We start from the raw sequence: 13,153 nt of genomic DNA on the forward strand, positions 1-13,153 counted from the left end.
TTGTTATTCTATGCAGTTCTTCTTGGTGGCGTGTGCATTGACTGCAGCGTGACACCTCTGACGGAGCATTGTTGGTCTTGACAGCTCATGCAATCAACTGGGTCAATACAAACTCAAGAAGTGCGGTTACATTAATGGAAAGTGAAGATGCTTCAGATTGCACGTATCTTTGATGCACTGTTACACGCTTTCTATTCCCCTTCCTCTCAGCTGTACTCGCAACCCTAACACAGTGTAAATAAACAAAGTGGAACACTTTAACGGAGACATGCATATGTATGAGATGGAAAATAATTTGATCCCTTTGAGCGTTTCCTTGTCAGCTCTCTCTTTTAGAATGTGTGTGTGTGTGTGTGTTTTCCACAACAAAAGTTTCCTTCCTTCTTGTCACAGGTGCCATCTCATTAGCAGTAAATCACTAAGCTGACATTTATGTTGTACCCAGTCACACTGCATCTTCTCTTCAGTGGAAGTCTGACATCACAGCAAAGCAACGCAGTGTTTGTTCAGGAGGGTGCGAGAGATTTCACACTCGGAAATCATTCTGCATACAGTTTAGTGCTTGTGATTGGGGTTGTGGGGTAGTGACAAAAATGTCTTGAGAGAGCTGTATATAATATAGATAATAATAGAATATTAGAAGCCACCCAAAATTTAAATATAGGAGAAGCCAAATATGCAACTGATGTTTGTTTTGATTACATACCTAATAATGTCTGTCCTTTTGCTAATCTGATCACAATGAAAAACTCCTCTTTGACTAAAATCAAAAGCAGTAATGTACAAAAGGAAATGTATAATATTTATATATCACATAGGAGGTGGAGTGCACGTATTATGGAGGTTTAAATTAATTCATTGTAAGTTGCTTGGAGCAAAACTAAGCATCTGCCAAATGAATGTAATGTAACCCAGGCAAGTGCTTTCCCCTTCTCCGAAGCCAAACATAACCTAAACAGTGAAATAACTAAATCCATAACAATCTCCATATGGAAACATGACTTTCAGATTGGTTGGTTGTGCTTTATTTACTGGCCATTTGAGCCAGAAATTCCTAATGCATGATGAATGCTGTCCCAGTGTGCAGGCTTTCAAACGGGCTCTTTGCCACAAATTAAAACTAAATATGTCATTAGAAATATTGCATTATTCTGTATTTTCACGGCTGTTTACATCTGGTGCATTCACTCCGTATGTGCATATTCACATTTCAAAGGTGTTCACATCATGTAGATTAGAAGCTCCAAACTGTCTCGTAGTATGATTGTCTTTCTGTTTTAGCCCCTGTGATGGTTTGGTGACTCTATCCCTGCCTTTGACCATTGTATGTTGGAATAAGGTCTCCCATTACCCCGTAAAAAAAACAGAATAAGGTAAAGAAAACTAACAAATTATTCCATAAACAAACAAAAACAAATGTTTAATAAAATGTTCCTTGAGACCCTGAGGAGATCAGGGGGGTCACAATATCACTTTTGGAGAGATCATGATATGATTTATCTCTATTGAAATACTGAACACTTTAAAAAATATGCCTCTGATAATTAAATGGAAATGGCAAAACTTATTAATCTGCCCTACAGTGGTTAGAATGTTTGAGTTTTATTGCACATTTAGTAAGATGAGTGATTAGTGTTAGGAAAATATGCCATATTTTCATTAATATTTGATGGAATCTACACTGTATTTATGCCACTGTCGACCATGTTCATCATTGTAATTGTAATTAACAGCTAAAACAACTGATATAACTTCTTTTCAAATATAAATGTTGCTAAATAGATTTCCCCCATAGCCCCTAACAGTATCACTACCACAATACAAAGTACAGTATGTGGTAGGCTGCTCTTTTTATTTGTGATATTGATACAGTTGCCTTAAAATACTGGGGATAGGCTAACAAAATGGATATTCTCAATGGATATGAATACTGGCTGGATGGATAAAGTCTAGCTGCCAAGAGATAGTTGGGAGTTAAAGTTCGCTACATCTTCAGCCTAACATTTTCAGGTTGGCTCCCTGCAGCGGTCGGTGTTCTTTACACCAACAATTGTACCCTTAAGCAAAGCACTGCACTCTTACTGTTCACACACAGGACACTTGTGGAAAAAGTGTCTGATGATAAATAAATACCACCACATTGTAAAAACACCACACTATGAGTTTAAGTTCTGCTTTCCAAATCTTATGTAAAAGTATCAGCGAAATGTACTCAATTATCAAAAGTTAAAGAGTAATTATTCTCACAGTGTTATATTGTCATGATTATTATATTATTAGTGATGCATTATTGTGTATGCAGCATTTTAATGTTGAATCTGGTATATGGCACTAATTTTAACAACTTTAATATACTTTAGTTTAACTTTTTTTAACGACAGCATTCTTTCATAGTGATTTGTTTTTGTCTATGGTACCCCACCAATCCAATAACAGGGTTTTTATGATGTCAATTTTCATTTTCAATTCTGAAAATGTAATATAAAAATGTAGTTCAGTAAATGTTGCACTGTTTTTGAAGAGGTGTAAACATCATTAAAAATGTACAGTAAACAAATGGAAAATATATCTTGGGGCACTTTTGTCCTGTACTCAAGTCATACTGTTTGGAAACATTTTGCTTTGTATTTCATGAACTAATCTGTAAATACTGCTGTCAAATAAATGCAGTACAGTAGAGGAGAAGATGTGTAAAGTAGCATAAATTTAGTCTGGCTTTTAATTGAGCTTTATTTATTCATCAGTCTAATTATCTATTGTATTTTACATCTTTCTAGTTTGGCTTTTAACTGAGCTTTATTTATTTGTTTATTTATTTATTTATTTATCTGACTAATTATTTATTGTAATTCACCTTTTAAGGCTGGCCTTTAATTAAACTTTATGTATTTATCTATTCATGTATTTCTAGTCCGTTTGGCTTATTGTAATATGTTGGTATACCAAGTTAGAGTCTTCACCCTGCCTCTGGTGTTTCTCACAGTAAATTGAAACACAGATTGATTGATTGATAAATACTCCAGTCACGTAAAAGCCCCATATATTTGTAATAAAATGGTGTAATGAAAATGAATACCAGAATTCTATATTTTCCATGCAGACTTATCGCCCTACATTCCCTATTATAATTTTTCCAACAAAGAGTGAGATATTTAAGCCCTCTCTCTGCAGCGATAGATGCTCCAGTGCTCAGCTGACACAATAAGTGTGCAATGATTAGTAACAAGAGCCAGACATTCCCATAATCTGGCATCAAGGACCCCCATATAGATAGAGATCACTCCATGGGCCCCTCTTGTGATAAGAGTGACCTGCAGCACCCCTACACAATAACATGTTGGAAGTTTTGTATAGAGTTGCACATCTGTCTGCACTGTAAATGAATGCTAAGACAGGACACAGTCATGCGTTCTTAACAGTGGACTAAAACAACTATTCTCAACCACTGGGCCAGGACCCACTGGTGGGCCTCAGAGTGCCATATAGTGGGCCACGGAGGTACTTCCAAATGGTTAAATTAACTCTTCAAAATCTGACGGCCGCTATTCTGTCTTTCAGAGGTTGTAGCGGGCTCAGTTTTAAAGCTAGAGTTTAGATACTGGTATCATATGAAAATAAAAAATCTAAGGAATCCATTGGTAACCATGTCATACTAGCTTGTCGGGAAGAGCACGAAAACAATGCTCCAAAGTTACGCTACATTTTGGCAAAGAAAAATGGGCATGACCATTTTCAAAGGGGTCCCTTGACCTCTGACCTCCAGATATGTGAATGAAAATGGGTTCTATGGGTAACCACGAGTCTCCCCTTTACAGACATAATGTTCCTGGATGTTGTGACACAAAATGGAGTGTTTTTTAAACTAAAAAGTGATGTATGAAACAACCCTGCTCCAGTAAAAGCTCCACAGCGCGTGGTGAGGAAATATTACCCTGAATACGTTGGATTCATAATGGCAGGCAGTGATGGGAGAGGGTAAGCTGAATATGTATGTGGGTCATTACACCTGACAGTGGCATAAAACATATTTATAGCCCAGTATGTCATTTATTTGGGAAGGTGGTCCTTGGAAATTGTTTATTAATCAGAAGTGGGCCTCAATGCTGTCCCAGTGTGCAGGCTTTCAAACGGGCTCTTTGCCACAAATGAAAACTAAATATGTCATTAGAAATATGTATTATTCTGTATTTTCACTGTTGTTTAAGTCTGGTGCATTCACTCCGTATGTGCATATTTATACGCATGCATTTTTTTGTTTGTTTTCTGTTTGTTTAATATATCATTATCACTATTTTACTTGAACGTTGAAGTACATTTACGTGAATCTGTTCACACCTGTATTTTTTTCCTCTTCCTTTCTTTTTAAGAAATCTTTTCATGCACAAATGGAAGACTTTATATATCTAACATAATAAACAATTGTAAATTAAGCACCATTTGTTTTTTTCTCTGGTGTCTTGTTGGTGGTGCTTTCCATGGAACCTTGTAGAAGTAGAATGAACAGTATAGGCCCATATATGCAGTTTATATCAACATCACATGCTCACATACGCTTCCTCTCACATTCCAAAGGTGTTCCCATCAGGTAGATCAGAAGCTCCAAACTGTCTCGTAGTATGATTGTATTTCTGTTTTAGCCCCAGCGATGGTTTGGTGACTCTATTCATGCCTTTGACCATTGTATGTTGGAATTAGGTCTCCCATTACCCCTAAAAAAGCCGAATAAGGTAAAGAAAACTAACAAATTATTTCATAAACAAACAAAATCAAATGTTTAATAAAATTTTCCTTGAGACCCTGGGGAGATCAGGGGGGGGGGGGGGTCACAATATCACTTTTGGAAAGGTCATGATATGATTTATCTCTATTGAAATACTGAACACTTTAAAAATATGCCTCTGATAATTCAATGGAAATGGCAAAACTTCTTAATCTGCGTGATAGTGGTTAGAATGTTTGAGTTTTGTTGCACATTTAGTAAGAATAGGAAGACCCTGGGGAGATCAGGGGGGGGTCACAATATTCCTTTTGGAGAGGTCATGACATGAGGACCCACTTTTTTAAAATGACAAACGAATCGTGATCCAATTCACAATCGACTATAAATTGAATTTGTGCAAAAAATGAACATTTTTACATCACCTTATATTACCTTGAATAGGAAAACCATGTAAACCAAGTTACAAAAGGTTGAGAACCCCTGGACTAAAAATGTATAATAATAAGAAGAAGTGAGTGGAGGACCTGCTGACAATCCTACAGGGACCCCTGAGGAGCCCGTGCACCCCGCTTTGAGGAGCCCTGCAGCAGCAGCAGCAGCTCAGCCTCCTCCTCTACGCTCCGCCTCCACATGAAGCCCCCAGTAAGAGGCTCATACTGTAGGGCAGATAGTAGTAAACTGGTTAAAACTAGCAGCGAGAGGGGCTGTTTATGCACACTTTGCTAATATAAGCTATCACGTCAGCTTCTTCACAGCCGATCACCCCAAAAATACCGGCATGTTGTGAACGTCCAGCCGAGAGAAGAACCACTTTAGTATCCGCATCAACCGGACCGGAGCAACTTTAAACTTCAACCAAGTTGACTTGTGCATTTATCTGGAGACTCTGCATGGTAAGTTCTCCAAGCTAAACGCTGTCACTAGTTAGCTCGCTTGTTTCTGGAACAGTGTGGTTTATCAGAAGACTGTCATTGTGTACACGGTGTCTGTGAATACTGTAAAATAAGAATAATGTTTTCCAGCTAGCTGTGTTTACTTCTCCGCCCATAAATCCAGCTGAACATCTGTCTCATGAACGCGTTGACAAGCAGCTTCTTGCATTTACCTTCTTGAAGCTAAAGGCTGTTATACTAATAGTTGATCATGTTTATATCCACTTTTCTACTGTTTTTGGTGTCGTTTTATTAGAGAATAGGAACATGAAGCCCAGGTAAACAGAGTGTGTACAGTACGTGTATCCAGTGGTTTCCAGAGGTGTTCCCTCCACACATAGAGAACAGCATGCTCTCTCTCGGTCAGGGCGCTCCTGCTGACGACTGACAGCTTGTAATGTTTTTGGATTAAAGCAGGACAAGTCAACAGGAATTGGTTTATTTGCACATGACAGTGGAAACTACCGGCTGCAGTTAAGCTGTTGACGTGACTTTTGCTGTGTATTTACAACCACGAATTGAGTTGTGTGACAGAGGATAATGTTGGTAGTTGTTTTTGACTCTGGAGAAACAGCAGCACTTCTTAACAATGTTAACTAGCTGATGTGTGTTGCACTAAAGGAATTGACACTGTAGGTTATTGATGCATGTGTATTGGATATTTTATCAAATCTGAGTGGCCAGTCCAGGGGTATTTAGGAAGAAACTTTTGGAAGCCACATTCTTAACCAATACATTGTATTTAATACAGAGCTGCAAGTAACAATTATTATATACATATAAATTAGTATTTATCGATTGATTGATTGGATGAATTGTTCAGTTTGAAATGTCAAAAAAAAATGAAAAAAGCCCAAGGTGATGTTGTGAAATTGCTTAGCAGCAGATCCTCTCATTTGAGTAACAAATGTTAATTTTTGCAAAAGAAAAAAAAAATCTGCACCAATTAAAGGGACCAGTGTTTAGATTTTAGGTAGCTCTATTAGCAAAAATGGAATATAATATTCACAACTATGTTTTCATTAGTGCATAATCACCTGAATCTATAAGAATCATGTTCTCGTTAGCTTAGAATGAGCCCTTCACATCTACGTAGGGAGCGGGTCCTCTTCACGGAGTCCGTGATCCACATTGCTCCGCCATGTTTCTACAGTAGCCCAGAACAGACAAACCAAACACTGGCTCTAGAGAGAGCCTTTCACGTTTTTACATTACCTGAAGGCCACCGTAGTTCTCCGACACGCTTGTGAAACTGCAGCAACGTGAGCCGCAGAGTGCAAAACCGCAGTACCGCCAGCATGCTGTCTGACTTCTGTTGCTCCTAAAGTAATGTTATTATGGTAAGGATGGCATCTGAGCGAGGTGAGCGGCGTTACCACGGTTTTGCACTCAGCGGCTCACGTTACCACAGTCTTGGAGAAAGGGGGGAGTGAGCAGGGGGGTGCTCAGTTGGTTGCAATCTGCAACCAGATCTCTAGATGCCACCACATCCTACACACTGTACCTTTAAAGGACCAGAGTGTAGAATTTAGGGAGATCTATTGGCAGAAATTGAAAATAATATTCATAACTATGTTTTCATTGGAATCGTGTTTTCGTTAGCTTAGAATGAGCCCCTAGATATCTACTTAGGGAGCAGGTCCACCATGTTGCTCCGCCAAATTTCTACAGTAGCCCAGAACGGACAAACCAAACACTGACTCTAGAGAGTCTCTTTTGCATTTTTTACATTACCTGAAGACCACGTAGTTCTCCGACACGCTTGGGGAAGCAGAGGGGTTGCAATCTGCAACCTCACCACTAGATGGCACTAAATTACACACACTGCTCCTTTAAATGATTCTGAAAATAATTGCATGTTCATTTTCTCTCAATTGACTAATCATTTCAGCTCTAATTTAAGACATTGGATATCAATACTAATACTTTAAAGTCACATGCATGAAGTATTATGACTACTGCAAGTGTAAAGGATCTGTCTGCATGGTGATTCAGTTGGCAAATGTGCACATCATGCACCGGTGTGTCAGGGGGTGTAAACTTAAGTCCACGATGTCATACGGCATGGTGTTTTAGTGTACTGAAGTGTGTGGGCACAGGGTCTCTAGCTGTGTTAGAAATAAGGCTGTGATAAAGAGTTGTCAGTTAGAGAGGTGCTTTTGTGAAGGAAGGAGTGGGAGTTTTGGTGGTTTGTTTGTCCTGAGCTTCTAATAGAAGAGCTCATGTAAGGTTCATTCACCAGGTCATAGGACCACATGAACGCCAAGATGACTTATGACGCAAATGGTGTCAGATTAGTAAGTCTTAAAATCTTACTCATGTACCAGCATGTAACACACACTCACAGCGCCTCAGCCTTTTGTGCTGCTGCTCTCTTCACTTATGGCTTTGTGATTACGGGAACATATATGCCCTGTGGACCTAACAACACTTAACCGCAGCGTATGCATACGTGATGACACAGATATAAGCCAACCCTTTAACATTGAAGTCACCGCAGGTATGCGGCTTGGTTTTTCGGCAATGTGCAGCACGTCCAGTCTGGGGTCGTCTGCATGTTCTGATGTACTTTCCAGATCTTCCCGGGGTGAAATAGTTGCTCGGCTTAGACGGTCAGGGTTGAAGAGAAGTCACATGAGGTGATTTGCGTTGTTGCTGCAACAAAACCAGCACCGTGGTATGGAGTTAAAACCTGTACACTCAACCCAAAACAAGTTAGAAAAAGGTAAGCTTTGTTGCCATAAATTTAACTTTAACAGGTAGTTAAAATTGTGATGAAATCTTTTCAAAATCCTATGTGATCTCTCAGCATAAAAACACCTTTCACATCAGATCTTTTAATCTCCAACCCCAGTCTTAACCTACAGAGTGAAATACTGCTCTCTTTCAGTCCTGAATGCCGCTTTCCTTTGATTTGGTCTTTGCCTCTCAGAAGGTATTGCAGCACAGTTTACCTTCGTTTAGTCAGAGAGGAGATGAAGGTCAAGGGGAGCCATAAATCAAACAGAAGCCACTGGCTCTCCTTGACTAGCTGAAAGTGTAATATTTGTCATGATCTTCCAAAATGACTTCCCTGCCCCTGCAGCTGCCGCACAGTGAAAGGCCCTTTTGTCCTGTGCAAAGCTGCTTGCGCTGCAGAGCGATGCACCTTAGTGCTTTGTGCATCACTTCCCATACACCCTCTTATGGTTCACCACAGAGTCAGATAGGGTGTCCACACGTTTCTTCCACGCGGTAGCGTGTAAGTCACATACGCTGCCTTTAAACTGTGAACGGGTGCAATTCCCGTCACAGCATCTTTACCACACGGGTTTGACATTCGACTCGAGTTACAGTTACAGATTTGTTGTCGCACCTTTCTAATGTGGTCAGATGTTATTTACTGTAACAATGTAGAATCAGTCAGAGCACAAAACACTGTTTAAAATGATTCTCCAGAATAAATTCGTACCAATTTAATCCTTCAATTATCCTCCTTTGAGCTTTTATTCAACATGTAAAAAAAATATGTGCCTAGATGATTGGAATGGAGAAGCTCTTACATTATTTTGGATATAATAGGCCTGAAATTTTGTTCATACAAACTTATGTGTCAGAATGTATATGTTCCCATTCTGCTTTCTGAAGACAGTTTTAAGTGAAATTATAGAGAAAAAAATATGTATATAGGCCTAGCCTATTTTGCGATAGAAACAATTCAGAAAAATATATACGATAGACATTTTTATATCATTTTGACGATATATATTGTCAAATTGCCCAGCCCTACTTTGATGCAATGGCAATGATATCGTTCTATCTGATGCCTTTCCTCTTTGCTGTAAAGCTTTTTTAAGTCAAGCTAAGAAAATGAAATTAATATATTGTATTTATTTTTATTTAGGTTGTTTAGCAGCTTTAAACAAGTGACCTACTGTCTTCTTTTTAAAGATTCATGATTCATTTCTAATGGTCAAATTACAAATCAAGAATAGCTAATTTGCAAATCCAACTCATCCAATCCAAATGACCTCTTTATAGAATGGTGTATAAATGGCAAACATCAACATGAAACCTGGTTACTACATTTTATACTTTCACTAGAATGAAGTTACTATTCAAGTTGAACTAAAAAATTTGCATAGACCAAACTTTTTCTGTAAGGAAATACAAATGATAATGATACTGCAGCTTTTGTGCACATTTTCCCATTTGTCAAAAGAGGATAAAACCACTTTAGACATATTTGTGGAACCAGCATCTAGGCGTCAACCTCTGGGTGGGTTTTTCCCACGGCAGCAGCTGACTGACATCTGAGGGGCGGTGTTACTAGGAGACGCACTGACAGCTTCCGTGGTGCGCTACTGACTGGAGCATGTCATAGCCTTATACAGCCTGACAGAATGTCAATAGACATTTTTACCCCCTTTTGAACAAGTCCACTTAGCGTTGGTAAGCCGTCTGTCCTTTTAGAACATTCAACATTTGGGAGGATCCATCGCATCGAGCTACACAGTTTGTATTGCATTCTGAAAATAGAAGCGAGCAAGCTCGGCTAACTAGTATGCACAAAGACTTTCACTTACCAAGAAGTGAAAGTCAGTTGTTCGTTCCATTGCAACATCAGCGCCCAGCAGCAAAACTACACTTCTGCCATTTTGGACTGAAAGCGACTACTGGACGCCAGTAAAACATCCGCCTTAAAAAGTGCTGCATAAAAGTAAAACAAAATTGTTTCTAATATATTGTCTCATTCTAACAAAATGGCCTGTGTTGAACAATAAAATATTATGAATATAATAAGCGTTTTCAGTCCAAAATGGCGGCAGCAGCTGTTGTCAAAAAAACAATGGAGTTTTGTCTCTTTGCTTCTATACTCTTTGGTGTCCATTTGGAAAGTGGAAGTTAGCAAGTTAGGCTAACTAGTGTCCACAAAGAACGTATATTGCCAAGAAGTGAAAGTCAGTTGTTTGTTCCATTGCATCATCAGCGCGCAGCAGCAAAACTACACTTCCGCCATTTTGGACTGAAAGTGACTACAGAACGCCAGCAAAACATCCGCCTTAAAAAGTTCTGCACAAAAGTAAAACAAAATAATATCTATTCTATTGTTGTATTCTACCGAAATGGCCTGTGTTGAACAATTAAATATTATAAATATAATATGTGTATTCAGTCCAAAATGGCGGCAGCAGCTGTTGTCAAAAAACAACAACAACAACAACAGAGTTTTGTCTCTTTGCTTCTATACTCTTTGGTGTCCATTTGGAAAGTAGAAGTTAACAAGCCAGGCTAACTAGTGTCCATTTGGAAAGTGGAAGCTAGTTAGCCTAGCTTGCTAACTGATTCCCACTTGACGTTACTTTTGCGATCATGTTTATGTTCATTTCAACACCTGCTGAATCACTGGTAGCTCTCACAATGCTCCGTGTTGTGTTGGCTCTATAAAGGAGGGGGTCTAGCTAGCATTAACTGTCTCACTCATGGTTCATTCATGGTTCCGGATGTGGTGATGTCAAATGATCAGACTGTCAGAACTCCAGGAACAAGTAGTCCTGCAATCTCAGCACTCCCACGTTACCCAGTGATTTGAATCACGATACAGAATAATATATAATATTGGACTAATGAAATAACTGTAGTAAGCCTAATGTAATTTGTCGGTTGGAACAAAAAATTCAGGGGTGCTGTAACTAGAAAAATTACACTTCAATTTCTTTCTTTTGGTGATTACAACTCTGATCAAATAAGTGCAAAAGGCAAAACAAACACAGAGGATACATGTGTATACTCATTTCTTAGCAAAACTACATTTTCATTTCAGTTTGACTTTAGTTCATAAAGTGACATGTCACATTTATTTGACTTCTTTAGTTTTTTTTTATTAAAGAGGAACTCCTTTGAGTCCAAAAAACGTTGGACATCCTTAGTGTAGTGCACATGAACTTATCGCCGCGTCAGTGTTTGAGGTTGAATTACTAAAGTTAAAGCTTTAGGCGAGGTCATGCTGATTAGCGCGGCGGTATTAAGCTGCTTACTCAAGACCCCAGTGGAGCATTCACTGTTTCCTGGTGCTCTCAATTAAAGTACGTTAATAACCTGTGGCAGGTTCCGAAGTGTTTCACATCCAGCGAGCCAGTCAGCCATCCCTCACTCCTCACACACTCTGACTGGCAATGGGCACGGGAAGGTGTGTGCAGCACGGCCTTTTGAAGCATGCATGACCCCCAATTAACCCTCCCGGATTAATCCCCCGGTCTCCAAACTGCTGCTCCTCTTGTCTCATCTCATCACTCCCACAGGGTGTATTAAGCAGAGCCCAGTTCCCTGCTGTTTGTCCACGCTCAATGCAATCTGTGGTTGACTTTTTCTACTTTTGTTCACTTTGCAGCTGGGGCCTGAAGCTGACTTCCTGTACACCTGACATAGAGAGGGAACCCTTCATACTGGAAGCTGCAGGATGGCTAGAAGATCCCCAATTCCTTTGCTACTTCTTACAATATGCTGCATGGCATCTGCAGGTAAGTTTCTCTCATTGCTTAGCTAAACTAATAGAGCTATCAGATACAAGACTGTTGTGTGCTTTTAGATAATTTAATTCTCATTGGTGGGAGCCAAAGCCAAACCCATGCAACTCTGGTATCAGGAATAAAAGATATTGACTAAGCACCAAGCCTTGCAGTGCTGCGTTGTCAGACAACCCTGGGATTTTCCACTGTTTCTCCCAGCATGCCTTTCTAGACAGTGCTTGTCAGAGTCGTGAGTAAAGGGGATTTACATTTAAGAAAGTGCTGACAAGTTCAATCTCAGAATACAAACACTCAGCTGGCCTACATGTATCTGTCAGATTGAATGGGATGAGGCTCAGATACTGCCAAATACCTTGTAATTTACAGCCTTTAAACTGTCAAGAGAGAGAGATAGAAAATAACCGAGTAGACTGCTGCAAAGGTGAACACAGGAAATGTATCTACGTTATCAGTGTGTCATATCAATTAATGTCAGGCGCTGGATGATGTCACTAACTGCCACAACTCACCCCATATGAACCAACTGATGAGAAATACTGTGCCTCTCACTTTGAGAGGTGTGCATGCTACTTAAGGACTTTTCCAATAAGTACTTGTGAATATGAGCAATAGAGTACTTAGACTTGTGATACCTTATCAATTATTTAACTTGTCACAGTCACACCTGTCCTCTTTAGATTGCTCTCCTTGTTTCTGTTCATTGCTGAGATGCAGGAGGCAATGACTGATTTTGATGTCACTGCGCTAAGAGAGAAATCATTCATGAAATAATCTAATCCAATAATAATGCTCATAAAAATACATCATTTAATACAATTAAATAGTGATTCAACTCACTTTATTATAGCTTTTAAAGTTGCTGCTTCTAACACCTGGTATAGGACTATTACACCTGGAAATGTCCTCTGCCACACAGGGAGTCACGACTAAAGCTGAAGTTATACTTACTTACTTCTACTACTTACGCTACAAATGGTAGTGTAGCGATCTAG

General features: G+C 39.3%; 1 protein-coding gene across 3 annotated transcripts in view; it reads left to right on the forward strand.

The window, feature by feature from the left end:
* Positions 1-5,387: 5,387 nt before the first annotated feature.
* Positions 5,388-13,153, forward strand: part of tgfbr3 (transforming growth factor, beta receptor III) — an 82,925-nt gene continuing 75,159 nt past the window's right edge. For 2 of the 3 annotated variants that reach the window (XM_074636479.1, XM_074636480.1), the window contains exons 1-2: positions 5,390-5,613; positions 12,023-12,152. In XM_074636479.1, coding sequence (XP_074492580.1) covers positions 12,092-12,152 — 61 coding nt within the window. In that variant the 5' untranslated portion in view covers positions 5,390-5,613; positions 12,023-12,091. Of the gene's footprint in view, positions 5,614-12,022; positions 12,153-13,153 lie in introns of all 3 variants that reach the window. The other variant, XM_074636481.1, reaches the window with a different exon arrangement.

The sequence above is a fragment of the Sebastes fasciatus genome, chromosome 5 (assembly GCF_043250625.1).
Source record: "Sebastes fasciatus isolate fSebFas1 chromosome 5, fSebFas1.pri, whole genome shotgun sequence".
Taxonomy (NCBI): Eukaryota; Metazoa; Chordata; class Actinopteri; order Perciformes; family Sebastidae; genus Sebastes; species Sebastes fasciatus.